We start from the raw sequence: 27,802 nt of genomic DNA on the forward strand, positions 1-27,802 counted from the left end.
TTGAGTTATAATTAAAATGGTAATTATACCCTTAATGCTCTGTATTTGACTTTTCAAAAAAAAATGTTATGCTCCAAGAAAAGCTATTTAAAGATCAGAGAAAAATGTTTGATAAATGAATGTATTCAAGGCAGTCTAGATCTTTTAAAATCCAGTTACTGATTTTTGCATGCTTTCATGTATAGTCTGAAACATTTTCTTCATTTATTTTGGTCCATAGAAATAATAAAAAATCATTGGAACGTGAAAAGTTTAAATGAACGCAATATTCTCCAAGTTGATATTTAACATGATAAATATTTGAAATGTTGGAGGGCAGGCAGCAGTTTTCACTTGCTGACTAAAATCCTGGCCTTCATCCTCTTAGCTGGGCAATGCCAAGGAAAAGAGCTGGTGGGAATTTGGCAGCCCTGTAGTCCCCCCCATGGCCGTTTTGAGCACATTGACAGGACAAATACATTTCCTTCGATCCCTCGCTGACTCTTTAGAATTAAAGCAAGAGCACCTAAAGCTGTAGATGACATGTCAGCCGTGGCAGCCTGCTGGAGCCGTGTCAGTATCTGATGATGTGTGGTTTGCTGGGAGGCGCTGGGAACGCCGGCCTTGGAGGAGCCTCACCCCGCCACGGTGCCCAGGTGGTGGGAAAGGGTAGGAGAGCAGCATTGTAAATGCAGTGAACCCAATGGGAAGAAATGATGATGGCTGACTCAATTCAGAAGGCTGAATTATTTCTTTATTACAACTATGCTAAAATACATTAATATACTATATAAAAGGAGGATACGAAAACTACATTCTACTTTCTCTGACCCTGTCTCTAACACAACTCATGACCCTCTCGCTCAAGTCCAGACACAGGTGGGTTGGATTTGCCATCAGACTCAAACAATCCTCACCAGAATACAATCAAGCAATTACCCAAGGTAAACAATTCTCCAAACGCATTCCACATACGAAAAACAAGGAGCAGAAATAGAAATTGTTTTCTCTTTCATTTCTCTCTGTGCACCTCTATGAAAAGTCCTGAGAGGGAGAGAAATGTGCTTGCCACAGAGCAGCACCCGGGGGGTGGGATGTGCCTGCAGATCCAAGAGGATCCATGCAGCAGAGCAGGGCCATTTCCCAGCTGCTGCCAAACTCGTGTTATTTGCACATCTGCACCCATCTGCCCGTGCAATCCGTGTGTCCATGCTGGGACTCTGAATATCTTTATTCACTCTGCAGTTGGTACAGCAGACCCTTTGCTCCTCAGCTAAGCACTCCTCAGGGCAAAGTAAAAGGAGGGTCTTAGGGAGCTAAAAACAAAGCAAAATTGGTAAAATTGTGCAGTCTTACATACCTGGTTTTTTGCAGCACGTCTTAGCAAAGCCCCTTGGCCTCCATTCAACTATCCCACCCACATACATCTTGGACTTCTTTCTTGGACTTATTTTGGGCTTTCTTTCTTATTAATTTTCAAATATGATTGAAAGTTTTTCCTTGTGTCCAACAAAAAGCACAATAAGGAGGATTTAGGACAGAACTTTCCAATTTTTGTAAACTACAGAGCGGTGATTTCCTTTCTAGCCAGCTTTCTCTATCATCAATTAAAAAAAAAAAAAAGAAAAAAAAAGCCAAGGGCCTTCCTGCTGCTGGTCTATTTTTCTGCTCTATTTTTCTGCTCACCAGTGGTGGTGAGAAACTGTGAGTAGGCTCTGAAACTGGGGTAAAGCCAAAAAGTCACTGAAGTAAATGAGCTTCATTCCTGATATATGCTGTCCCTCCTCATCCAGTACCTGATCCAAAGCCAGGGCTAACAGGTAGACCTCCTCTGAGGATGAAGAATACCCATGATATTAATCTCTTTGGAAATGTCTCATGCCTGGTAACAGGGATGATCACATTCCCCAGTGTGTGCTCTGATGTGTGGCAGGTTCTGTCTCTGTCCAGCACCAGGTTGTACCACCAAGATCCAGCATCATAGTATTCCCCTCTCATTCCCATGTACTTGTAATGCTCAAGATCCACTTCTACTCCAAGCAGACTAGAAATGGTAGCAGGAGAAAAAAACAAATGAAAAACTCATCTGGAGGGTAAGAGGGGAAGGAGCTTGTGTGTGATAACAAGACAAACCTTTGTAAAGAGCATCAGTGTTATTCAGAAGAAGCAGTAAAAAACCATAGAGGAAAAACAATGGTAAACAAGCAAGCAGTGCATGAGGAAGAAGGGAAAAACCTGTAAGAAAGGTAGGAGATAAGGATTGTTGGCTGTCATCTCCTCTTGCTTTTTTCAAGAGACATTTGTGAATTCTTTTCATCTTAAACGAGTCTGTTTCCATACCCCACCCCTTGTTTATATGGTGGTTTATAGTCTATATCTGCTATCTGTAATTGAGAGCTGCTATTTGCAATCCCCTGCACTAAGTTCTGAGTCACTGATTTTTAGTCATTGAGATTTTTAGAAATAGTATTAGTTAGCAAAAGACATGCTACAGGTATTTATCAATGTTAATTGGGCTGAAAAAAATGCATTGGTAGGCATCACTGATAGCCACCAGCTATTCCAAATTTCTACAGCTGTAAAATGAAATAAAATGCACAAGAAAAAATTTTTAAAACTTTGCATAAAAAGCTGAACACATAAAATAGCAGAAATGTTCCATTTTTAAAGACACAGGAAGTCTAAACCGAAGCCTTCTTAAACAAAGGTAAAAGTGTCAATAGATTTCTGAGCCAAAGTTTGGCTCAGATTCTGAATTCTTTCCTTAGTAACATGACTGCACTCTTGCATAAAGACTTTGAGGGAGGGGAAAAGAAAAAACTTCCTGAAATTATTGGTGATGGTGGATTTAGGAGTTGTTTTTTTTAAGTGCTTTGTCCACTAAAATTAGAATATGTTGGATGGCAGCCTCAGCCACATATAACTGGGCTTGCCACATGAAAATGGATGTGGCTCACCCTACTCTTACTAATTGGGGATGTCAGCAGATGTGGTCCCTTTGCCAAACGTGACACAAACATGTGCCAGTCCTTAATAAGTGTTTATTTCTTCTTCACATAATACTAGTCCATGCCTTTTGAGGTGGGTTTTACATTTGAGGTTTCTAAACTAAAATTCTCAGCATAGATTGTGTACTGTTTCTTGGCTTTGCTAATCTCTTAAGAGACTGTTAGAAAATTTTGTGGTTTGAATGTTCATGGATCCTTGACTTTCCAGGGGAAAAAAAAACAAGCAGCAAAGAGAGCTCTTCCTGTATTCTGCATTATGTAGAATCATAGAAACATAGAATGGTTTGGGTTGGAAGAGACCTTAAAGTTCATCCAGTTCCAACCTCCTTGTCATAAGCAGGGATGCCACCCACAGACCAGACCCCATCCAACCTGGCCTTGAGCACTTCCATGTATGCCTGTGAAGCTGCTGCAAGCTCCAAAAACACTCTTGCCAGGCACTAAACTAGAACAAGAATCAGCCCACAGTCTCCTTAAGGGCAAGAAAGCCTTTAAACAAGAAGTCCTTAATGGCACTGGTGTTGCTGGCTGAAATGGAACCCCATGGCCAAATACTGTTGCTGAGGGGCTTTCTCTGACCAGTGACATCTGGTCAAAGTCTGCTGTATTTTTGGCAGGACAGGTGTGTGACTCCCTGGAGAGCTCACAGATGATTCTTTTCTATCAGCCAGTACACAAACCCAGTGGCTGCTGCTGGAGCTACATAGTGAAAAGTGGTTGTCCCCTCTCCTGTCAGGTGTTGACAGCCCATGCAGTCCTCTGTTTTACTGGCAGGGCAACCAAAAAGGCAAAATTAGCACTATAGACCATTTATTTTAAACCCAGGAGGACACAGATAAAAGGATATGTTTGGGGTATCATCTCCCATTGGTGTTGAATGTGTTGTATTACTGGTTTTATAGCTGAAAAAGAAATGTTCATTTTGTCTCTTTGATGACCTGTCCCATGTTGCTGACATGCCAACACTGTAATTGCAATGCTTTGCTTTGCTACAGAGATTTCTTACTGAGGCCATGAGAGAGGTGATCCTTGGGGAGCTGCAGGCAGATAAATGCAGGTAGAGATACTGAGGCACAAGAGTTCCATAGCTGTTTCAACAAAGTGATTGCAGCTTCTGTCCTGGTCTGTCATGCCTATACCAAAAAGCATTAGATGCTTAACATCCTTTCTATCTCATAACATAAAAGGACAACCTTACATCTTGTTTATGCCTGCAGTGAGAATGAACTCTTCAAAGACCTCCAACCATCTCCCTCTGCAGGCCTGATACTTAAAAAACATAAGGGAATCTCATGTTTTGTCCTTTTCTGTGGAGTGGCAATATATTTTGCAATGACAATAATTTCCCTCAAGGCTCCCAGTTGTCCCATGAGAGATTTGCCTTGAAAAATGTCTTTGCACCTCTTTGGGATTTGTTCTGTAGGTTTTTTCAGTTCTAGCTAGACAAAAGATATTAAGGACAAAAAACAAATAGTCAAGTGTGAGATGTGAAAGTTTGGTTAGAGAAAAATGGTAACACTACTACATCTCTGTTAGAAGCTGGTGTTAGTCTGCCAACAGTTAAACCCTATATATGCTAAAGAAACCATAAAATATACGATACATAGCATAGATTTTAGCAAAACATTTGCTGAGATGTGATGGAAATGTCATCTATAAAAAGCCTCCTTAACCACCTTAATATATATGAAATGGCAATCTACAATTTGGCATGATATATCCATATATATATATATGCATATATATATACACTCATATATATAAAGTATGTGACAAAATACAGCTGCACCACATCATTTTAGCCAGCAAGGGTAAGCCTTTCTTACTTTGTTTTTCAGGTCAGAGGGTCTGTGATAATTTCATTAGCTGCTGAAACATATTTTTACTGTGTTCCAAGGACAGTGTTAAGTGCACAGGAGTCCTGTTACTGGCAATGAAAATTAATATCTAGGACATTGCAATGGGATCTGAACATTTCTCTACAAAAGCATGGCAATGTAATGAATGTAGAGCTAAATGCTGTGTAGGTGAGGGGATTTTATTCCATTTCCAGGTGTAAGGAGATCACTTTATTCTGATCTCTTACTGCTGGTACCTATCCAATATTACTGCAGCACTCAAACTGAAGGGTAGACAACCAATTTAATCTGCTGCTGAGCCAGTAGATCAGGACTCTTCCTGCAGTCAGTGGAAGAAATAATCACATATGAGAAGAGATGACCAAAATATGGCCACCACACAGGGGTCTTGCATGACTCTGTGGGCTGACCACTGAAAATGAGAGTAGCTCATGAATGTGCACCTTGAAATAACAACCCCAAACATTCAAGGAAAGGTGTAGAATGCTCAGTTTTCTAAATCCACTCTCCTAACAAGATTGCCCTACTATTGCCTTCTCCCTAGGGATAATGGCACTGCTTTCCCATCAGGGCACTCTGCCCTTCCAGCCTAAAGTTTGCTATCTTTGGCAGAGACATGTTACAGTTCACCACACTGTTTGTATTACTAATCAAGGAGACAAACATTTGTGACATAAATTGATCCTTTCACAGCATAGTCTGAACTGAACCATCTCTGGATTACCCATGGCAACAGAGGGGTGTGGTACCCTAGGACTCAGCTAAAACAGACTAATATGCAGGTTAGGTTTTAAGAGCATGCTGGATTATAAGAATAAGGAAGAAGAAATCTAAGGGAGAAGGAATGTAAGAAAGAAGATATAAAGAAAGCCTGTGTTGGCCAAGGGGGACAGAGAGACAGATACAATTGTGTTGCCCAGCCATGTATTACCCAACCATTTGTCAAGACAGATATCTTGGAGCACAATGTGGGAGTGGTGAGAAACCATAAAAAAAAAAAAAAAAAGTGGTTCTGTGAAGCTCAGGGAGGGCTTGAAGGTGTATGTCTTTGGTGAAAGGATATCTTGGTACTGACACTAGACCCACAGAATGATGTTTCCCAGTGACCTTGTAGTGCACTGTCTGCATTGCATAAAAGAAAATGTTATTACTGCATTACTTCACAATTAACTAAATGTTAAAATGTAGTAGACACCCACCATTTCCCTGCCAAGAGATATGACTTTTCTCTCTGTCTCTCACAGTCTCTTTTCCTTGTTTTAAATCACTTTCATTTCTAAACATACACAGACATTGTGTGAATCAGACCAGCGGTGCTCAAGCTTGCAGAGAAACCCAGGGGTTTTGATGTTTTGTCAGTTGTAATCAGTGAGAGCAAGTCTGATGCTTTTAAATTCCTATCTGAAGTTTCCTTCCATTCACCTTGCAAAGCACAGGAGTTAGACCTGCAGCATATAACTCTGCAGTGAGAAAGGAGCAAAAGACTGGCCAGGTCAGTGTGTTGTGTGCCATATTCATCCACACATACCTGCATGCTTTCATACCCACACTGTTCTGAAAAGAGAAAAAAAAAAGCCACAAACCACTGCTAGAGGAAACTGTGCCAGCCTGCTACTCACCTGTGGAAGTAAACTACCCAGATTAATTACCTGACAAAGGCTGGACTGCAGCTGTCAGCTCAGAACAAGAATTGTGTGTCAATGAGAACCAAAACCGGAGACATGTTGGAAGGGCTTTTTGTACATCAGGTTTTTTCTTTTTTCTTTTTTTTTCTTTTTACTTCTGAGAATTTCCCCACTATTGCTATCACTTAACTATTTGCCTTGCAGTCATATCAAGGTGCACTGGAACATGCCTCCATTGGGATAAATTCTGCACAGACATGGAGCACGATTGCTGCCAGCCACAAAGCCACACAATTCTAACAGAATCAGGAATACCAGTGAAATGTCTGCAGTGTTAATCATATCACACAGGTGGTGGTTAAAATGACATTAGCTGCATGAGCTAGCAGTTGGAGCTTTTTCTTCTTCCTGGTTCCCTCACAGGACTCAGAAGTGGTACCAGAATGAGCAGTTTTTCTCCTGGTGTAGGCACCTTTCCTGCTCGTGTTGCTGGGTGCAGGATCCAGCTGCTCTCGGGGCTCGCCATGGCCACACTGCCATTGCTGGCTGTGGCTTTTCTGCTTGTCACCCTGTGCTGCCTACATCTAAAGCCAGCTGCTATGCAGAGTTGGAGGGGTGGGCAGGACAGAGCTGGGCCATAAACTGAAGTAAAACATCACTTTGCCCCTCACCTGTACCAGAGAAGTCAGATGCATGATTTCTTGAGTGCTCCCACTTTACAACTGGAAATTGAGGCAGGGGCTGGTGGCATGCCTGGCACCATCAGGCTGCAGGGAATTCAGGCACGGGGGCAGAAACTCACCCCACATCCCTGAACCTTCAGCCTCCCCATTCCCTGGCTGCCATTCACACTCACAAACACTTCTTTGTGCTAATTTGACCACAGCAAAACCAGCACTATGAGGTGTTGCAGTTTGGAGCCTATACCCAGACTCAGGAAGGGTTCTGATCCTGAAGATGAAATACTTGCAGTGCAGGCAAGGGTGACCAGGCCAGCAGTGAGAGTGTAAATCACTGCTCACCCCAGAGCTGCCTGAGCTGCGTCCTCATCCCTTACACCTCCAGTTGTTTGCAAAGCTTTTTTCCACCCAGAGGGAACTTTCAGTCAGATGTGTGTAAAAATTCTCAGATTAATTTGATTTTTGGGAGGAGGCAGGGGGATTTAAGTGAGAGGGTTTTTTGTTTGTGTTTATTTCTCCCCTCAGAGCTGCCTTTCATTGCACATTTACTAGTTCTGGAAGACAACACCCTGCTGACACTTAGAGAAGCATCAGTGAATAAAGTCTGTTGTACAGGCTGCAAAGCCATCTGGACTTTCTGCTGAAAAGGTTGGACATGGTTTTAGGCAAGATTTTATCACATCTGAAAAAAAACCCTTCTGTACTCAGTACCTCTTCCAAGGTTGATGTCAGGGTGTTTTGTTTTTTTTTTTTTCTTTTGTCAGTTGCAAAGAAAAAAGAAATGACAAACAGTTGGAAGGCATTAAGGATGGAGATATAAATCTCTAGAGGAAGCTTTGTCAAAGGTAGTGGAGTATAAACAAAAAATAAATTAGTTTTGGTGTTATCAGAAACTGGACAGCCTTCGATTTGTATAATAGTTTGTCTGAGTTTCCACACCACCTATGCAATGCCTCTGTGAGGCAAAGTACAGATTCACTGCACAGAAGAAGTGAAGAAAATGGTTAAACAACAATCACAGGAGGAGAAAGGAAGAAAAAAGGCAGGAAGACAAAGGTGCAATGGCAGACAGCCTTGAAATCCTTCATTTTTTTGCTTGTATTATTTCCATAAATTCCGAGCAGAATGTTTTACCTTGCTGTCCATATTAATCAGTTCTTGAGTCCAAGAATTTTGTGTATCCCTTGTGTTCTACACCCCCGCTTGCTCAGGTTTTGGCAGGACAATTTCACAGAATGAAAAGGGTAGCACGAGGCTTCTGTGCCAGCTCCTCCTGGCTGAGGATCCCTGTGAGCAGAGCAGGAGAGAGAAACATGCTGAAAGTAATTTATTGGAGTGCCCTTTAGGTTATGTGCAGCTTAACAAGTGAGCTAACAACCAGCGATTACCTTAGAAACACAGATTGGTGAGAAGGTTTTATATATTCTGAAAGCTGGATATGAAGCTGGATATTCCTCTTTTCTCGCCAAAATTGCTGTATGAATTTCAGGAGATTTTTTCTTACCCCACAGCTGTAAAAAGGACTCCAGATATGTAATGCCAGACTCCTTAGAGATACTTTCAGGTATCCTTCCTCAAGTACAGTGTGCTGGTAAAAAGAAACGTATTTATATTTGTATTAGCCTTTTTCGTTTTTTCTGTAAAGGAAGAATTGTACATTTCTTGGCTTTAGCACTGACTTACCTGAGCAAAATATTAGAGCAGATTATCTCTCAATTTAATGATCAATTTATGGGAATCAATACATTTACATGCCTTACATAAATTTTATAGGATTTGGTCAATTTGTAGGTAAATTTCTTTGATGTTTTTCTCTAAGTACATAAATATATATAAATAATAATTTTCAACTTAATTTTATCAATTTATTCCTTTTCTTCTTCACAAAAAGCTCTTATTTTACTGCCCACTGAGAAGAAATCACTTAAAACAACTTTCCCGTGATGAGAAATTTTTCTAAAAGATTTTATTTGCTATAAGAAATCTGAGGTCTAACTGAAAACTGTGACATTGCCCTTAGCTGCAGGCAGATATTTTACACCTCTCTCAGAGGAATGGTCACAAGTGTAGATTATCCTGTGGAGGACAGCCCACACAGTGTCTCTTGAGTTCTTGCTTAAAGGCAAGCCTAGTGAGGCAAGAGGTTTTGCCCAAAAGTATTGTCACAAAGTTTAAAAATTACATTCTCATGTTTTAGGTGTGAACACTTGGTTAGGAGCTTCTTGAGTGGAGGGGAAGGTGATGAGACAGCGATGTTTGGGATTTAGAACATGGGCTAAAAGTAAGATTGATTTTTTGGCTTCACATGCATGTTCTTGGCAGGTATTAAAAAAAAAAAAAAAAAAAAAGCAAAAAAACCTCTTTATTTCAGCATTGTGTTAATTCTTTGTGTTTATCCAATAAGGGACAGCAAATCAGGGAAGGGCTGTTTGAACTCTGGTGCCAGGCACACACCAGTCCCAAATGACTCTGAGGGTGCCTGAGTGGCAACTGGGACTCAGGGGAAATCATGGTTCTGCCTCTCCTAGCACAAAGCCACCCTGGATGATGATAACTACCCCTGGTAACCACACATTTGAGAAGAAGCCCAGGGAAGGGTGAGGTAACATGAAATGCAGTTTCTCTTACCACCCCTCTCAGACAAAAGGAAGTTTATTAGCAAGGTTACAACCAAATTTTGAGAACCATTATAGCAAATGACAGCAAGATCTTTAACAAGAAGAAAGGAAAAAATCCAATGTCCATGTAACAATTGCCACGCAAAGTATTCCATGCCTTGCTCTGCAGTGATTCAGAAAGTTGAGTTGTGCCATGCCTTGCTGGGATCAGCAGTTCAGAATAGATTAAATTTGTTTTGGACACTGGCTGCTCCCTGCTTTATCTAACAAAGCACATGTGTGATGGGAAAGGCACTTAATAGCACAGACCATTAATGAGAGCCATAAACACACAGGCATAGATTTTCCAAATGATGGTCAAGGGATTTGAGCAAGCACTGTTCTCTCCCTGCTTTGAGCACTTACCCAAGGGCTGCTAACTGGTTAAGCTTTGGGAAGAGAGTGGGCCTCGAACAGCCAGGAGAACTGTGTGTGACAAGGGCTTTGCCACCATCAGTTTCCAAAGGATATTCATTTTAATGCAAGATAAGGCAAAGAAACTGAAAACTGAAAAGACATTTCTCAGATAAAGGATTGATTTTATTAAAGAGATGCAACTCATAGTATTAATCTAAAACCTAGATTTTTTTATAGAGACCATAAAAGTGTTTTTACAGAGTTAGCTGTTCCTAGACACTGGTGGCTTTACAGAGCTTTTATCTAGTTAAAGAAAACCCATTGGTGCTAATTTAATATCTATAGTGTACAACAGCTTGACACCTGAGGCTTGTCCTAAAGCAGGCAAAAGGCTGCAAAGCGAACACTACTTCATTTTTTGAATTATTCAGCACTTGCAGCCAACCTTATGTGTGCCTCTCTAGGAAGAAGGCTTTTGGATTAATGATCAGTAAAAGAAATGTAAAAAGGCAAACAAACAACCATTCCTTTCTGGTGTTTGTTAGCAGGTGCAGTATTGACCTCAGGAATGATTCTGCAAAATTGCTGTGGACATTCTTCATTAGCAGAGCTGTATGCAGAAGGAGCAGAGCTGGCAACCTAGCACGGCCTCCTTTAGGGAACAACTGTTCATGTCAGGGGAAAAGCTTGTTTCCTCTAAATTCATTGAAATGCTGCCTATTGGTAGCATCTCTTTAGAGCAAGATGAATGCAGACAGCAATGAATCAACCTCAAATAGAGGGGCCCATACATTAGCATCATAACATTAGCACACTAATGTAAATTTAAAGATTCTAATTAAACCTTTATGCAAAATGTTTTCCTACTAAATAGAAAATCTTATTTTTTGGAGGAGCTGAGGCATTTGGATTTGACAGCATTTCCTTTTTCAATAATATGCTTATTATATGTGTTCTATTTTCTTTCAGTCACTCCAGGGGTTTCTGAAACAAATAAAAAGATATATTATATTGTTTGATTGATTCCCTGTAGTCAAGGGATATATTGAGAAAACAGAACAATTTTTTTCACTGAGCTTTTAGAATAAATTTCACTTTGATCTTAATACTTCCTACTGTGGCTACACATTTCTTTTGAGATATTTAACACTGATTAATCTCATATACAGGATCCCATAGTGGTACTGAGGTACAAATTCAGAAACTTTCTCATTATGGAAGAACTTGTATCTCAGCTTTTGGTTTCTACATTTGTCCCTTCCCATTACTCCCAAATGCCCCAATAAAACTTGGGATGTGTTTCCCCCATTTTACATTTGATATTTTTGTGTAAAAAAATCAATATTTTCAGAAAAAGTTCCATGAACTTCCAAACAGTACTTCTTTGCCAGTTATTAATATATTAAAAATTTCACTGAAAATATTCAAAACAAATTTTATCAGGAGACTTTTGTTGTCCCTAGTGAGTTTCAGATGCAGTGGCAGTCATTCAGCTGACCTTTAGCCACTCAGGAAACATAATAAGTGAGAAACCTACCACAGCCTTTAAGCATTGCTGAAGCATATGCTGGGTGTATGAGCAGTTCAGCAAAATCTGATTAGATGTGTTTTAGTATACCTCCCATTCATTAAAATAGAGTCAAATCTAAAACCTAAAGAGTAAACCTAAAACTTGGGTAACCAAGTTTTACCAAAGATGGACCTTACACAATCCTCCCATTCCACCTTTTTCTTATCTCAATTTTTCCATGTATGCTGTATCCTCCCAACTCCAATACAGGCAGTGCTATAGTCTTCAAAAAGCCCTAAGTTTACTGTGAGGCACAAAAGAAAAATGGGTGAGAGACGGAATTCTTTTTTTTTTAATCCCATTGTTGGATCTTTTGGGGCATTTCATCATTCTTCTGTCTGCCACACGGGGACTATGTTCAAAGTCCGCTTCACACAGCAGCCAGCACAGTGCTGATATTTAGTAAATGATCACTAATGATAGAAGCAACAGCGTGGAGGCAAATATGTTTTGTGGGGCCTGGGAAATTAGTAGAGTAATCAGCCTCCAGCCAGGGTGAGGGAGGAGAGGGAAGCAAACAGCAAATAATCGCTCTGAGCCCAGGAGCCAATGGCACAGTCTGGGCAAGCTGGCCAGGGCAGCCCAGGTCAGCTGAGCCACTGAGGAACCTTCAAAAATGCAGAGCAAATCTGGGACATTTGATGATCACAGAAATAAGAAATTCATTGAGGTAGCTCAGCATCATCCATAGCTAAAGCATTTGTAATAGGACTATGAACAGATGGGGGAGGGTGGTGGAAGTGACTCTTTTGACGGAATCAATAGGACCAGTTGATCTTCCTCATCAATCTTGATAAGAAAACTGTGAGGATACTTAGTGTCAGAAGTGCTTTATTGGAGTTTTCATTAAAAGCTCCGTGTGGAAATGTGTACCCAGCTGCTGCCACATGCAGCCTGCGAAGCACAAGCCCCATCCCCCTCTAAAAAGCACAACTGAGAAGACCTCTCTGAATCAGGATGTACACAGGATATATCAGCACGTTCAGCTAAAATGAAACATGCAGCCAGACAAAATAAAGCCATGGCCATCTAAGATAAAACAAAGCCCATATACACTGACCCTGAGGGGTAAGCCAGAACCAGACATAATGATCAATACTGTAGGAGTTATGATCAGTGAAAAATAATTACTGAACATCTCAAGGAAAAAAACACAATGAATTCCCTGGCAGGGCCTTGTTCCTTGAGTAATAATCTGCAAATGCCTGCACAAACTGAAGGAAGGCTGAGTTATGATAGGCTGTGGACTGCAGCCTCTAGTCTGGCTGCAGGAACCCTTGTGTGACTCTGCTTGGAGAGGCTCATCACTGACAGTGCCATTTGCTTCCCAGTTTCCCTGAAATTTGGGTAAAAATTGTTCTTTTTTACCTCTGGATAAAGGGGGCTCATGGCAAAGCAAGTGGTTTGCAGTGAGACCACCAGGAAGGAGGGCAAAGATGAGTCCAACCTCCAGCCCCTTGCCTGTGACCAGCTTTATTCCTTTTCCTTTTCCTTTTCCTTTTCCTTTTCCTTTTCCTTTTCCTTTTCCTTTTCCTTTTCCTTTTCCTTTTCCTTTCCCTTCCCTTCCCTTCCCTTCCCCTTCCCCTTCCCCTTCCCCTTCCCCTTCCCCTTCCCCTTCCCCTTCCCCTTCCCTTCCCTTCCCCTTCCCCTTCCCCTTCCCCTTCCCCTTCCCCTTCCCCTTCCCCTTCCCTTTCCCTTTCCCTTTCCCTTTCCCTTTCCCTTTCCTTTTCCCTTTCCCTTTCCCTTTTTCCTTCCTTCCCTTCCTCCCCTTCCCTTCCTTCTGTCCACTCCTCCTCCTGCCCCTCCATTCCTCGAGGTCCTTGTTCAGGGCTCTCCACTGTGCTGGGGGAGCCCCTGGCACTCCATGGATTTCAGAAGACTGATGATGGAGGGCAAGCCACGACCCTCAGCTATTTCTCTGCTCAAGGCTGCATCTTGAAGATGATGTAGTGCCTGGGAAGAGCCTGACTAATTCATTGACTTGAGGGTACAATCACTTATCAATGAATCTCCAACTAACTACAGGAAACTTATTTACAAGCCTGGGAAAAAAAAATGTGCCGCAATTTGCTCTGCAGCCTGACCAGGAGCAGCTCCTCAGGATTGATCTCTGTGCTGTGTTTTCCTCCCCTCCCATTTAGACAGTGAGTGTTCTCTGCAGGAAAAACATACAAACTCCCACTGTCAATGAGTGTGTGTTCTTTTCACTTGGACAGTGAAAAGAACTAGGTGTGCATCTCCTTTTATCTGAAGAGAGTTGTGAACTTAATTCAACCTGATCCCCATTCATCGTGTTCAGCATTAAGCCCCCAAATGTCAGTGAGATTCTGGAAATAAAGTACTTGGGAGACAGCAAAATCAGAGCCCTTAGTGATATCTGTATAGCAGAATATTTCTTCCCATCCATATGCAAATCTAACCTTTTTGATATTTCAACCCTATAAACCCTAAGACAGGATTTCAATAGAAAATGTTTACTAAAGGCTTTCTCCTTTATAATCTATTGATTTTAATATCCTTACTATTCCTGCTGAATGTCAGTCTTACCCTGAAGACTCCCACTGCAAACTTGAACACATTTAATTATTTATACCATTTGAAATATTAGTGCAGAGAAATCCCTAAAAGTTTTTGGTTCTGTAATGGTGTGATCTAAAGTTTGATTTTTCTTTTGTGAATAACAGAAGTAATTTGATATACTAATCAAGGATGGATGAATACTTCAAACATCACAATGCAGTTATAATAGTAATGACATCTATTTTTCATCTTTTCAGACTCCTTGTATATGTTAAAATACAGCTCATTAAGTACTGTAGGATCTCTCAGTGAACAATTTAGCATTATGATTTTTTTCTTCTGCCAGCAGCCTGAGCAAGAAACTTGTTTCCCATCAGAGGCAAAAGGCATTTAGGCAATATTCAATGTTTGAGTGCAACCTAAGGCAGGTTTGCCCTTGGATGGGGGTCAAGCAGTCTTTTTTGCCTTACTTGTATCACTCACTGTATTCACAAGATTGACCTTGTCTCCCTGAGACAATTATTTTTTGTAAAGATGAATTTATGTGAGGACCTATGAAAAGATTTTGATAGCAGGCAAATCAAAGCAGGGGATTTTTAAAAAATTCAGCACCTTGAAGGTCATTTCTTCCCCTGAGTCGTGTGTTTTACTCCCAACATCCCCCAAAGCCAGAGTGATGGAGCTCACCTTGCCTGGCCAGGGTATGGGCATGCTTGAGCTCCCATCCCTGCCACTTGAGCCTTGTCTGGAACGTGTAAAGAGTCAGGAATACTTCCACTGCCTTCAGTGGTGGTTTGTACCAGACCCCAGTGTTCCGAGGGGATTAAACCCCTAGGCATAAGTCCCTCCTAAATTCAACACTCAAGAAGTATTTGAGCATTTGTTCTTCCATGTATATTGGATAAAATTTTAAAATTTCTGACTGTCCTTATCTTTCTATTTTTCCTCACCCCTGTCCCCCTGCCCCGAGCTGCAATTTCTCTGACATTACATGATCAGAGCAATTGCATGCACCTCTATTAATTGCCCTGAATTTCTCTTTCACAAGGTAAGTTTCTACTGTTATTTTTCCCTCATCTTCAGAAATTTTCCCTTTTTCTTCTACCAACCTGATAGCTGTTCAGAAGCTGCCAAGATGTATTTGGCTCTTGTATTTACTCCAGATGGAGACTTTTATTTTCACTCATATCTGGCAGTAGGAACTGTGGTATCACCAAACACAACTTTTCTCTGAGATTGTTTTGATAGAAGAAAAGAATCCTTCCTTTTGCAGATGGTTTATAAGTTACTTCTGATAACAGATAATATAGTCTAGCCTAGATCCTTAAAGTTCAACAAGACTCACAATAGCCATAAATAGTTGGATTTTTCTGCTTTATATCCCCTCAGGAATAACCATCTGGATATGTATCCTTTAGTAGTCTAGGATTATTGTTTAAAGTAAAGCTACAAAATATCTGGAATTAAATCTGTGGTTCTACACTGAGCAGGGATAAATGCAGCCACTCTTACTTCCATCATATCGGTCCTGTGTGCATTAGATATGTCTGTAACCAGTTAAGGTTTCCTAAGAATCATTGAGAACCAGTATAAAGGCTCTAAATAGGCAGAAATGCTGTCACTGATTTCATTTCACAGAACTAGGTCAAGCCAAATAGCTGCTCTGGTGTGTGCTAGAGGCAAGGCAGGGTTCTGCATGGGTGGGTAAAGGTGAGGAACCCAATGCTACACCCAGCTCTGCCACTGGGCCAACATACAGCACCAAAGTATGCAAAGGTCTGAAATTAATGCTGCACAAGGAGCAATCTTCAGAGTATCAAATCTCTTGCAGGGCTGAGCCATGCACCTCTTCCTTACTTTTTTTCCATCTGAAAAAATAAACTGCTTCTTTTCCTCCTTTCCATTTCACTTTGGAATATCCATTTGGAAATTTAGGGCAATATGATATCCTGGAAATGATCTCTAAGATTAGACACTCCTCCTGGTTGTTTTTCCAGCATTCTACATGTATTCATCTTTGTTACTCCTTTGCTTCCATGAGTTTCACTGGCATCCTTTTAGGCAATGGAATCAAGACAAAAAAATGTTCACCCGACTTATTTTAGCTAAGAGGCTTCATATTTAATGGATTTGCTGCTCTTTAATGTCCCAGGTCATTCCCTGAGATCAGCAAATGCTGAATTTCTTATCGCCCTTATATGTTATCTGAAGTCATGTTGTTATTTCGCCTTTAGTGAGTCTCTTTGCTCTCAGGCTTTGGAACCCACTGCCAAATGAAGTAAAGAAAGCTCTGACTATGGGGAATTTCTAAATCCAAAGTTAAAAGTTATTTGTTCTGTTTAGCATTTTTAAAATTATTCTTTTAGGAATTGTATGTGCCTCTGAGCTAATTAACTCTTAATGAGCGCAAAATGCCCAGGGATGCAGACTTGGACGGTACAGGAGAAATGCAGACATGGATTGGACTGCAGTACTGCAGCAGATGACACTTATGATTTGATTCTTTTTTTAAATGATGGTGCAGATATTTTTATTGAGATGCTCTTCCCCCCCACCCCCCTGCCCCCCCCAACATCTTTCTATTCTAAATAAAGCTGATTTTCAGTCCACCATATGGGGCCCAGTTATATCAGTCCTGCAAATACACTTTAGTTTTTCATTATGGATGAAGTCACTCTTCAGTAGGGAAAACAAGTTGAGAAACAAACTTTCATATTATGAAAGACAGGCAGTGTTCCAGCACTGAGCACTTAACCAGAGCATCAGGAAATCAGAACACCTGGCTGTGCCCAGCTCTGTGCTATTCCCCTGGACCAGTCCCTCACCCTTTTAATGCCTTCACTCATTCATCTGTAAAGCGACTGTAATTGCGTTTATATCACAAGGGTGCCTTGATGCCTGGCAAATGAGAATTGACCCAAAATTCATCCTTCAGAAGCACTGTATGAGCAGTACCTCGCTCACATGGTAATTGTGGACAATTAGATTAGAAGCGGTATAAATGCAGTGAAAGTGAAATTCCATTTAGGAACTGTCAAACTGTTCTTGATAATTTTTCTTAGTTTTCATCTAATTCTAGTGTGGAATTTTGCATGCATCTCCCAGAAAGGCTTTATATGCCTATTTTTTTCTTCTGCAACAAGACAGCATATTTTATTCCGTGTTATATTAAACTGTATTTTGGGCAAATGGTTTGTTCCCAGAACAGTACCTTGGAAAGCTAGGTTTAGAGAAACAAAGAAAAATTATTGTGTCAAAGAAATCCTATCTTCTATGTATTTGAGCAAATTGCAATCACTGACAAGGATTGTACACAGAAAAAAATATTCCAGGTTTTATGAAAAGGGGTTTGCCTAAGTGTTGTTATGTTTTATTTAATTAGATTTTTTTTATACTTGCCATAATAATGTTTTAAAATTAAGCTGAATTTCTACAACAAACTGTAGAAACATATGGTGTACAGCCTGCAGAGGCACTTAATGGCAGTAGCATTACTGATACTTGTGAGTTAGAACCTGCTTTCCTCTGAGAAATAGCTGTGTATTCTCCCAATTTAAAACACTGTTTTACTCCAACCTTTTTTCACTGCAATTAACAGTTTGGGGAGGAAAAGAATGAATGTGATCTCCTTAAATACATTTCCTCATTTCTACGTGGCTGTGGATATTTCAGGGTGAGGGAAGTTGTGTATCAGACTCAGCCTCTCCTCTATGTGTGCCATGAACCCACTTAATGAAACCGAGTGAATTAAAGGGGGTCCTGTTTTACCAGGATCTCCCCCAGGTACATCAATCTGGAGATACACCTCCCCCAGCATATCCCAACACCAGAAGGAAAAAATGGAATTGTTGCTTGCTTGAGCCACTTTTCCTAACAAAGGCAAAATCACTTGGGGCAAACCAGATTTCAGGATGCCAGGGGGTCTATGTCAGTGCCCCAGAGTAAATTCCAGCTCCCAGGAACTGCTTCCAGAAGGATTTATAGTTACAGCTTGGTTCCCTACAAGAAATCATATGTCTGAGAAAATGCTTTGGATGTTGCTTTTATGTTCAGACTTGCAAAGCACTTTAAGAACAACTCATGCTCACAAAGAGTGTTCCACTGACTTATCTCTAATGCATGCTTGAGAGGCTCAGTGCAAAATGAAATGCAGAGATTAAGTAAATGAAAAGATACCAAACATTGCAGCAGGGAATCATTCCAAGTCGTGGTGTTCTCAGGAGCACCAGAGCTGGTTTAGGTTCATGCTCATCCATGCAGAGTCTGCAGAATTCACTTTTTAGACCTTTTTAATCTGCTCTGTTTTAGTAACCAGGTTCCCAAGACTGTCCCTGGTGATTGGACTCTTTCATACTTGAGAGTTCAGACCACACACACTCCAGTGCCCAGTTCATGGGAAAATTTGACCTTTCAAAAAAATAAACCATGCTCAGGAAGAGAGATGGCAGACCAGTCCCTCCCAGACCACTGCACACCCATGAACTGCAAGCAGCATCTTTGGCAAGATTTGCAAGCAAAGACTCCCCATCACCCCAGTGCCTGTCAAGGGAGAAGCAGGACAGAGCATGGTGCTCCTCTGGCAGATTCCTGAGCTGATTGTTTTGCCTTGGTAGCTATGAATGATTAAAAACTCACTTTGAATGCAGATATAGGTGGTTTTTACTGATAAACCAGGCCTCAACTCATCAGTCAGTCTTCAGTGGGCTAATGTAAATTTTCAGTGGGCTCACAGAAATAAATGGTTTTGTAGGACACAGGTCCACATCTTTAGCTTACTATAATTAAGCGCTTTAAGTTCCTGCGAGCTGGTGATGGACCAATGTCTTAACAAACTGGAAAATGGTTCAACCTCTAAATCTTCTTCCTTTACCCTCATTCCTAGTCAATATGGGTCTCTTGGCTTTCATGCAGTAAATTTGCCATTTATGAGGATGATGTAGGAAGTCAAAGGAGGGATATTTTTTTTTATCTTTGCTCAGATAGGTGGTGTTTAATTCTAAAGTGGACCTCTCAGCAGCTGATATCAGGTGACTAATCTGCAGAAGTGCCCAGGTTCCTCAGTCAAAGAAGTGAAAGAGTTCTTTCTGACTGTCTCTTTCAGGATTTCGCTGACTCCGTATACCAAATGGTTGCACAGAAGTTCCAGGAACTGACAGACAATTTCACTTCCATGCATGCACGCCACAAAACTCTTGCAGGCATTGTGATGACCAAAGGTAAGATATCCTCTCATTTATTTTCCTCTAGCATTTTTCACGACTAATACATTATTTACCTGGTTCACAATACTGAAGGATGACTTTACTCCCACACAGAAAAATTAATAGTAATGCAGTGAAAAGAGCATTAAATATTTACACCTCAAGTAAGTAAGTTCACACAAAAAATATTGGCAACAGAGTTAAAGATTTATTCATAAATATGTTGCTATGTTTCTTTGTTTACAGGACAAAATGCAGCCTTCTCTGATTTTTCATTTCCTTGCAGTTGGGGGAGACAGTTATCAATAAAAGTAGTATTATTTATTAATTACTTTCTTAGGTCTGAATACACCAAGTTCTTGTTGTACAACATAAACTTTGTTTTAGGCTGGCAACAGAAACAAATGGGCTTTCCAGTTAAAAGAAACAAACACAGAGTATGTGTAATTTTAGTTCTGCTCTTCTCTAACCAGGAGAAATACTTACACTTACCAGCAGGACCACAATTTGGTATTCACTCACGTTAAGACTTGACTGATTGACACTGTGTGGAAATCTTCAGTGCTTTGATGAAACAGCTGCATAGATGATCCTTCTTTGCAAGCACCCCTCAGTTGAGGCACCTCAGTATTTATGAGGATGTCAGCAGTGGAGATGCTTCCATAAACTTCATTTTCTCTCTGACACATGGAGCGGTGGGTCCAGTACAGAAATAAGAAGATAAGCTCGGAGGGGAAAGGCATATATAATTCATCCAGGCTTGTCTCACTCCTTCCTTTCAACAATTACATTAGCTAGGTTCAGTAGGGACAGTTGTGAATATTGCAAGACAGCAGGATGGAGACAGGATTTTCTGATGGATGTTTTCCAACCACAGAGCCTAAATGCAGATATGATTTCTCTGCTGAGAATCTCCTTTTTTGATGTGAAAAGAATAAGTAACCATATTCAGTATGAAGGAAAATAAAAAGGAAGTGTGATTGACTTTGGGATGTGAAAGATGCACACTAGACCCAGCATACCAGCTGCCTTGTCATTGTCAGATTTCTTGACTGTGGCTTTCATCAGATTTAAACAAAGTGCTATAGTTTATTTAGAGGAGCTCTTTTCAAGCAAAAGAACAAGGGAGAATGTTTAAATATACTTTTTACAAGAAACTAAGCTACGGAAGCCAAGTTGCTTTAAATTACATGTAGGGGGAGAGCACAGGGGAGGTTACACTTACTCGGTGTAAGAATTGTAAGAAATGCATGTAGGAATTTCAACCCATTCTACTTTGCCAAGGAGCTACTCCTACATTCTTTAGCCCAGGTCTAGACCAGCTTTATAAAGCATGATTGAGCCATTGCAGCCTTATTTCTACATGTCCAAAGAAGCTGATTAAACAATATATAATAATATATTGTTATATATATAATAATAATATATAATAATATTGATAATAAACAATATATGAGAAGAGCAGCTACTGGAAGGAGTCATAATTCCCAAAGTCATGGCTGCTGAGTGCATGCAGTACTAGGGGAAGAAAAGGGCACTTCCAGACTTTCTTAGCCTTTCTGGGCAGTTGGAGCTGTCCATGTCTCTTCTTTAGGAAAGACCTGAAAGTGTCTTTATGCTGTTTGTTTCTTTTGGTGGGTCCCATGCCCTTAGTGGGATTTTACAAATTTGTGTTTCATATTTCATCTTAGTCAGCATTAAGATAAAGTATAATTTTACTTAGGTTCACAAACTATTTGCCTCAAGGCTTCTTTTTCAATTCTGAATTCCCTTCCATGAATTTGTTCAATCTGTCAGCCATCCAATTTGTCAATATCTCACTGGTTTTGTGGAACCCAGAAAAGAAACTTGCAGATAAAAGGTGATTCACAGAAGATGCAATGCTAGAAACAGCCTTATCTTAGCCTTATATTCTCCAGGAAGATTTGAGTTCCTTCCAGCACAAGAATCTCAGCCAACCAAGGCAAGATGAATCATCTGTCATTTGTGTCATTATTTTCCGTGCTAAAGTTGTAGATTTGTGGTCTCTTCTTCACTATCATTCCCAGAAGTAGCAAGGTCCTCGACACATGCTTTTCAAGGATGGCACAGGCAGGTTTTCCACATCAAGCACGCAAATGAGTACCAATTCCCTGTGTTTTTAACAAAAAAAATTTGGCAGAAGCTGTCTTAGATCTCTGCAAACAATTTACTAATGACATCAACAAAAACAAATCTGGAAATGTCTTGTTGCATTCGGTACCATAAGTGACAAAAACTGATTTGCTTTTACCTTCATTTCAATTTCCTGTCATCCTGACTAGAAGCAGATTTATCTGTGCTTGTACAGTTTCCAGGCAAAGCTGGCAAAAAGCACAATGGGATTCTGTGATAACTGCTGTTAAGATAATGCAAGATCTCTACAGACAAAAAAGAAGTGTGCTGGATTGGTTTTCTTTTTCTGAACTCTGACATTTTTTCTGTCATTTCAATTTCCCAGGGAAACCAAAGAGAATTATGTTTGGCCACTGTAATTGACTTATGCTGTAGCACCCGGGGCAAATTCCAACATGTTAGAAAGAAAAAAATGTGGAAAATTATGTTATTGACGGAGTGAGAATGTTCTACAGTAATAAATTGCTAGTCAGTGAAACAGGCAGTCCAAAGCATTTAGAAATGCTTTGCTCTGAATTGTGATGACAATTAAAATCTCCATGCTTTTTTGTGAAAGTAAGTTTAGTTGTTCAGCAGACATCAAGATAATCTTAAAAATACTGGTCTAGGCAGGAGCAATTTACCACACTATATACCAGCTGATGTGATCTTAGCTGATGTAATACAATAATTGAATATAATAATAACTAAAAACCTCACATAACTGATCTTGAACTAAATGTTTCAAAAGATTGAAGAGTTTAAGTCAATTATTTAATAGTTATAATGTGTAATGTTATAATATTATTTGAAATCTGCCAGTCCTCTAACATATTCTAATTTTGTTGAAACATACTCAGAGAAAATTGTTCTCTCAAAAACTGTTTGATCAATTCTAAGAAAAATTGTAAGTGCATTCAAGTTTTCCTCATACAGCAAACTATAATCCAGAGATTATCTTCAAGTAGATTAATAAATATACTTATTATTGTAGCATAGTATTTATATGAGGACCTATGCTTTACTGCACATTGACTCTCCACAGCAGATCTGCTGATCTCTCTGAAGAAATGATGAATTCACACATGGTAAATTAAGATCATCAGCTCACCTGTGGAAAAGACATTCTGGATAACACCATGTCAAACACAAGCCATCAGCTCAGAACTTGCATCATGTGATGCAAGGAGTCATCTTCCCTTGTTATGTTTTGCATTAGTGGCTAAAACACAGCTGATAACACAACATTTTGGCCATGTGCTTGCAAAGTGCCAAGACTATCTCTCATCCCAACAAGCAAACTGGAGGTGAGCAAGAGGCTGAGAGGGGACATAGCCTGGACAGGTGTCCTCAGCTGATGGAGGGAGTATTTCTTGCCACAGGACACTGTGCTCAGCAGTAAAAATTTGGGGAGAGGGAAGTGGGGAGATAATTGGGTTTATGGCATTTGTCTTACCAAGCAACCATGAACTATCATTATATCAGTGCATCAGTCTTGCTTTCCTTCTGTTTCTTCCCAGTCCCACGGGAGAATGGAATGAGGGAGAGGCTGTGTGGGTGTTTGGCTCTTGGCCAGGATCAACCAATATTTCATTTTAGCAGCAGCTGTTTCTTGATGTTTCTTGTTGTCAGGGAAAGATGACCCACCCGCTCCCCATCCTTCTGTCTCTCAGGTGCAATTTGGACATCTTATTTGACTCACCAGTCTGCTGTATCTTTCTATTGAAAAGTTTTCAGAGAAAAGTAGTTTTCAAAATTGTTATTGTTATTGTTATGTCAGTTGATACGTTTGAAAAAATGACGGGCAAGCAAGTTATTATTTCCTAACACAAGGCAACAAATGCAAAACCAGAGCACTCTCACATACCTCTGGGCCTGATGCCCAGAGTCACAGATGGTGGGGTGACAGAAGGAGCCCCTGTGGTCCCACCACGGTCACCAGGCAGGTCAGCACACAGGGCACAGAGGGGACAGTGGGGCAGTGCTGCCTGTCCCCCAGAGCTGGGAGGGAGGAAGTCCCAGGGCAGGGCAGAGCAGGGTGGGAGATGTGAGCTTCACACTGAGTGCTGTGATCTAGAGGCTGGTGGCATTCACACTGTTTATTGGCATCACAGAGAGAGTTTGGCCTTTGCTCCACCTGAAATCACCAGGCACAGCAAAGAATTCCTGTCACTCAGTAAAGAGATGATCTATTATTGCTGACGTCCTCTTTGCAAAAAAAAAAATAACCTGCCATAATCATTAGGGACAAAATGAAACTGCTATTTAAACACAATTTTCCCATTTGTGTTTGACAAATCTTAGCAGTTTAAATACTGATAGGAACTTTTTGTCATGCTTTCTGTTAAAAATGAAGCATTAAGAAAGTTCAGTCCTTTTCACAGCAGTGTAACATTCATAGAAGATTATGAGTTGATTTCTCACTTCAATTTTCTCTCTTCTATATATATATATTTTTTTAAGGCTGACAATCATTTTGATGTTAAAAGCAAATTAGGAGGTCTTCTCAGTTATCTTGTGTGAAATAAAGATGAACTGGACAAAAGAGCCCTAAATAGAAATTTCATGCTGTGTTAAAAGATGGAAAATTATCATCCGTATCTCATGGAATGGATCTTAATCATTGCTAAGTGGAATAACAGAAAAAAGTAAAGCTGACAATATGTCTCCATGGATCTTTCCAGTCACATTAAGATTCACAAAGCCTGGCATTTAAGTACAATCAGAAATACTGCTGTCCAATTGATTTCTAATCCTCAGTATGAGTAGGAAAGTTGCAAAGCAGTAGCATATAGTAGAACACTCAGGCCATATGTAGAGTCCAATTTGCTCTATCCCATGCTACACTCAAGGAGCCAAACCAGTTAGAGAAAATGTGAACAATTTACAGATTAAGTGTCCAGAGCAGATTCCCTCAGGAAGAGAGGCACAGGAGGAATTTAGGCTCCCAGATCCCATCTGCATAGTTAGATGGATGCTAAAAGCCTGGTCCCTGTGAGATTCAGAGTTTACATGAGAATTTAAACTTCTGAAATCAAAATTGAGTGCCCAAACTGATGACATCCTTTCAAAGATCTCAGAAGGTCTCTTCACCTACTGTTGTCTGATGCTCTCAAGGACATAGCACAAAGTCATTTCAGATTCTTGTAAACATTGTTGACTTCTTACATATGCCAAGATTGACACACCAGTAGATGACAGTTTTTCTCAAAATAATTTAAAATAGGTAAATAGGTATGTAGTTAAGAGCCATATATGTCCCTCTTTCTCAGAAATCTGGTTTCCTCTGAGAATCTTCAGATTCTCTCTAAAGAGAATAAGACTATCCCTTTTCTGCAGATGTAACTCTATTCCTGGATTTTGTAATGTGCACCTATAATAGCTATAATCTCATATTCCTGCAGCTCAAGAGACTTAGGTTTCCAAATTCCAGCTCAAAGGACATTTGAGATTTTGCAGTTAAACTCTGCCCCCACCAGAGCCATCACTTCTATTAAAATGTGGGTTTAGGCATTGTGAGGACTCTCCCTACAAGAGCAACTTTGAGTGTTTCTTCATCATTTCTGTCAAACAAGGGCTAAGGAGCAGAAAATAGTTGAAGACAGATGACTTAGAAATAGAAAATATGAGATGGGACACAATGCTACAGCCTTGAACAGAGTAGGAAAAAGACAGCTTCAGGAACAACACTCTGGGCTAGGTTATATGCTTTGCCCTAAAGAAAGAGGGAGAAATGCACACACCAGCTGTGGGTAAGTACAGAACCAGAGCCTCACTTTTGGAAATGAGCACCCCAACCTGCACACACACACCTCTCATTGCTGTTATTGTCTAACCTAATTCCATCCTCCTAGCTCTTTCAGAAAGAAGAGGACAAAACACCCCTCTCATATCAGCAGTTTTAGGCACTTCCACAGGAAAATGACCCAAATGGGAAGGGAACTGAGTCCCTCATTTCTCACCAGCTGCAGAAGCTGTAGGTGCCTCCAGCACATTGCACTGCTGCCTTCTGGGCAGCTTCAGCTCCCCACTGGTTACTTTGGTTCCCATCTCTTCTGGCACTGAGCCTTTTTACCTCCCTGAACATTTACTGTCTCTGGATTTAGTTTTACATTCCCGCTGTTCAAAGTATTTTTCTCATTAAACACCTCTCAAAACCTGGATGCAGACAAGGCCCTGGCTCTGTGTTACATAAAATTGCATTGGGCACAAGGATGGGTGTAATAATTAGCATAAAACATGGAAATTTAAAATAGGCACTTCTGTTTCCTAAGTGTGTCAAACAAGGAGTTGGCAAGGTCAGACTTTCATTCTGTTCTGTGATAAGGCAACTGGAAGCTGTCCCAATGTCAATACCAAGAGTGGTAAAAAAAGAAATTTCTTTGGTGAATAAAGCTTGAAAACCTTTGCTTTCACTTTAGCAACCTAGTAAAACACATAGGGAGATGTTTTTAGATGCAAGTATACCAAAGAAGGTTAAAAAAATACTATTTAAAAAATCCCACATAAAGTTAAGTTCCTCCTGTGCTTAACTGCCAAAATTCATATTCAGGATTTCACTCTTTCTCATTGCAATTTAGAATCTTACTAGTATCTAAAACTGTCAATTTACTTAACACTCAGCTATCAGTGGCACAACATTTATTAGAGAAACACAGATATCTACAGTCAGGACATGGCAGGAAAGTGCAATTCAGTCCTGCTTTAAAATTAAGAATTATGTGCAAGCTCTTTTCTTGAGAGTATTCAAATTCACATGAAAGGAAAAAACCCTCAAATAACTTTGATTCTGCCACTATGAATTTAGATTTTTTTTTTTTTAATCCTCAAGGATATGGTAAGGGGGCGAAGCATGCCTGGGTTGGCTGACCCTCCTCCCTCTCTGGATTTCCAAAGCCCATGTTGAGGAAAGGAAGGGAAGGTAAAGGGCACTGGTGCTCACAAACACAGCACTGGCTCCTTCCACACTCCTCAGAACAAAAGCTGATGAGATTTCATCCTTTTGGTCCACTGAGGGGAGGGAAGAAATGGACCATAGAAATTAGGACTGGGAGAGACCACTGAGTTGTCCAGTCCATTTCCCTGCAAGCATAAGATTGTTCCCAAGTGCTCTTTCCAGACTAGATTTAAATTAATCAATTAACAATGGGGCTTTCAACAGTACCTTGGGAGACCATTCTAGCCTAATGGATCTCATTGTTAATAATTTTCACCAGTTATTCAGCCTGACTTTTATTTTCTTTCATGTCATCTCAGGACCTCAGTTCTGCAGCTCTAAATTTAGTGCCCACTTCTCTCCTTGGGGTTTGTACCTTTCAAATACTCAGAAACAAGCACACCATGTTCATAGTTTGCATATTCAATTTTTGTACTCTCTCCTGTTGGGTCACTCTTCTCTGCAGCCCCCATCAGCTTTGCCTTTTGTTTTCTGATTCCCTTCCACTTGGGCAACCTCCTCACCATTCTTTTCTGCATTGGAAATCTGTCCTTTGAATGAAGATTAATGGAAAGACCTGCACAAAAGTATCTTGAAAAATGGATTAGCACAAGAATCCTTTCTCAGGCATCCCACAATGTGATCAAACAGTACAAAATGGGCTTGTGTCAGAAAGGGATTTTTGTTTCAGAGGAACTGAATTTGGAACTTATTTACAAGTGCCCTCCCCACCCCTGTGGGTTTGGGCAAAATTTACTGTGAAAGGAGAGCCATGGCCAGTGTCAGACAGTACCCTGGCTCTTGCTTCCAGCACAGAGGGGTCAGAGATCAGGATAGAGAGGACTGTGACTCTGTCACTGCTCCTTCACTGGTGAAGATGAAGAGCTCTGCAAAGAATAGCTTTCTCTAGGCAGCACAGTCAGAGGGAGGATTACTCAACACATTAATAAGGGACGAAAATATGAGGCTCACAGAGACCTGCTCTACACCCTCTCTTTCCACAAAAATACAATATATTTAGTCACACATAATGCACATTTTGATGTAAGGAAAGGAAATCCCTGTGCAAGTCCAGTGTTTCAAAGACTATTCCATTTATACCCCTAAATATCTGTAACCTCACTGCTAGCCACTTCTTTGTTCCTATTATTTGCTAGCTGTGTATCTGCCTTTTGTTCAGACTCACCTTATTCCATTTCCTAAGCCCTCAACATGCTTCTTTCTTCCCATATTTTAGTCATCTACTTCATATCAGCTGCTCCCATCCAGCTCAGGGG

The 27,802-nt window shown here is 40.4% G+C and overlaps 1 protein-coding gene across 1 annotated transcript in view; it reads left to right on the top strand.

The window, feature by feature from the left end:
• Nucleotides 1-27,802, top strand: part of ADARB2 (adenosine deaminase RNA specific B2 (inactive)) — a 311,538-nt gene that overhangs the window by 233,325 nt on the left and 50,411 nt on the right. Inside the window, exon 4 of the mRNA XM_021528821.3 lies at nt 19,357-19,471. Within this exon, the coding sequence (XP_021384496.1) occupies nt 19,357-19,471 (115 nt within the window). The remainder of the gene's footprint in view (nt 1-19,356; nt 19,472-27,802) is intronic.

Source organism: Lonchura striata, chromosome 1 (genome assembly GCF_046129695.1).
Source record: "Lonchura striata isolate bLonStr1 chromosome 1, bLonStr1.mat, whole genome shotgun sequence".
In the NCBI taxonomy this organism is placed as follows: Eukaryota; Metazoa; Chordata; class Aves; order Passeriformes; family Estrildidae; genus Lonchura; species Lonchura striata.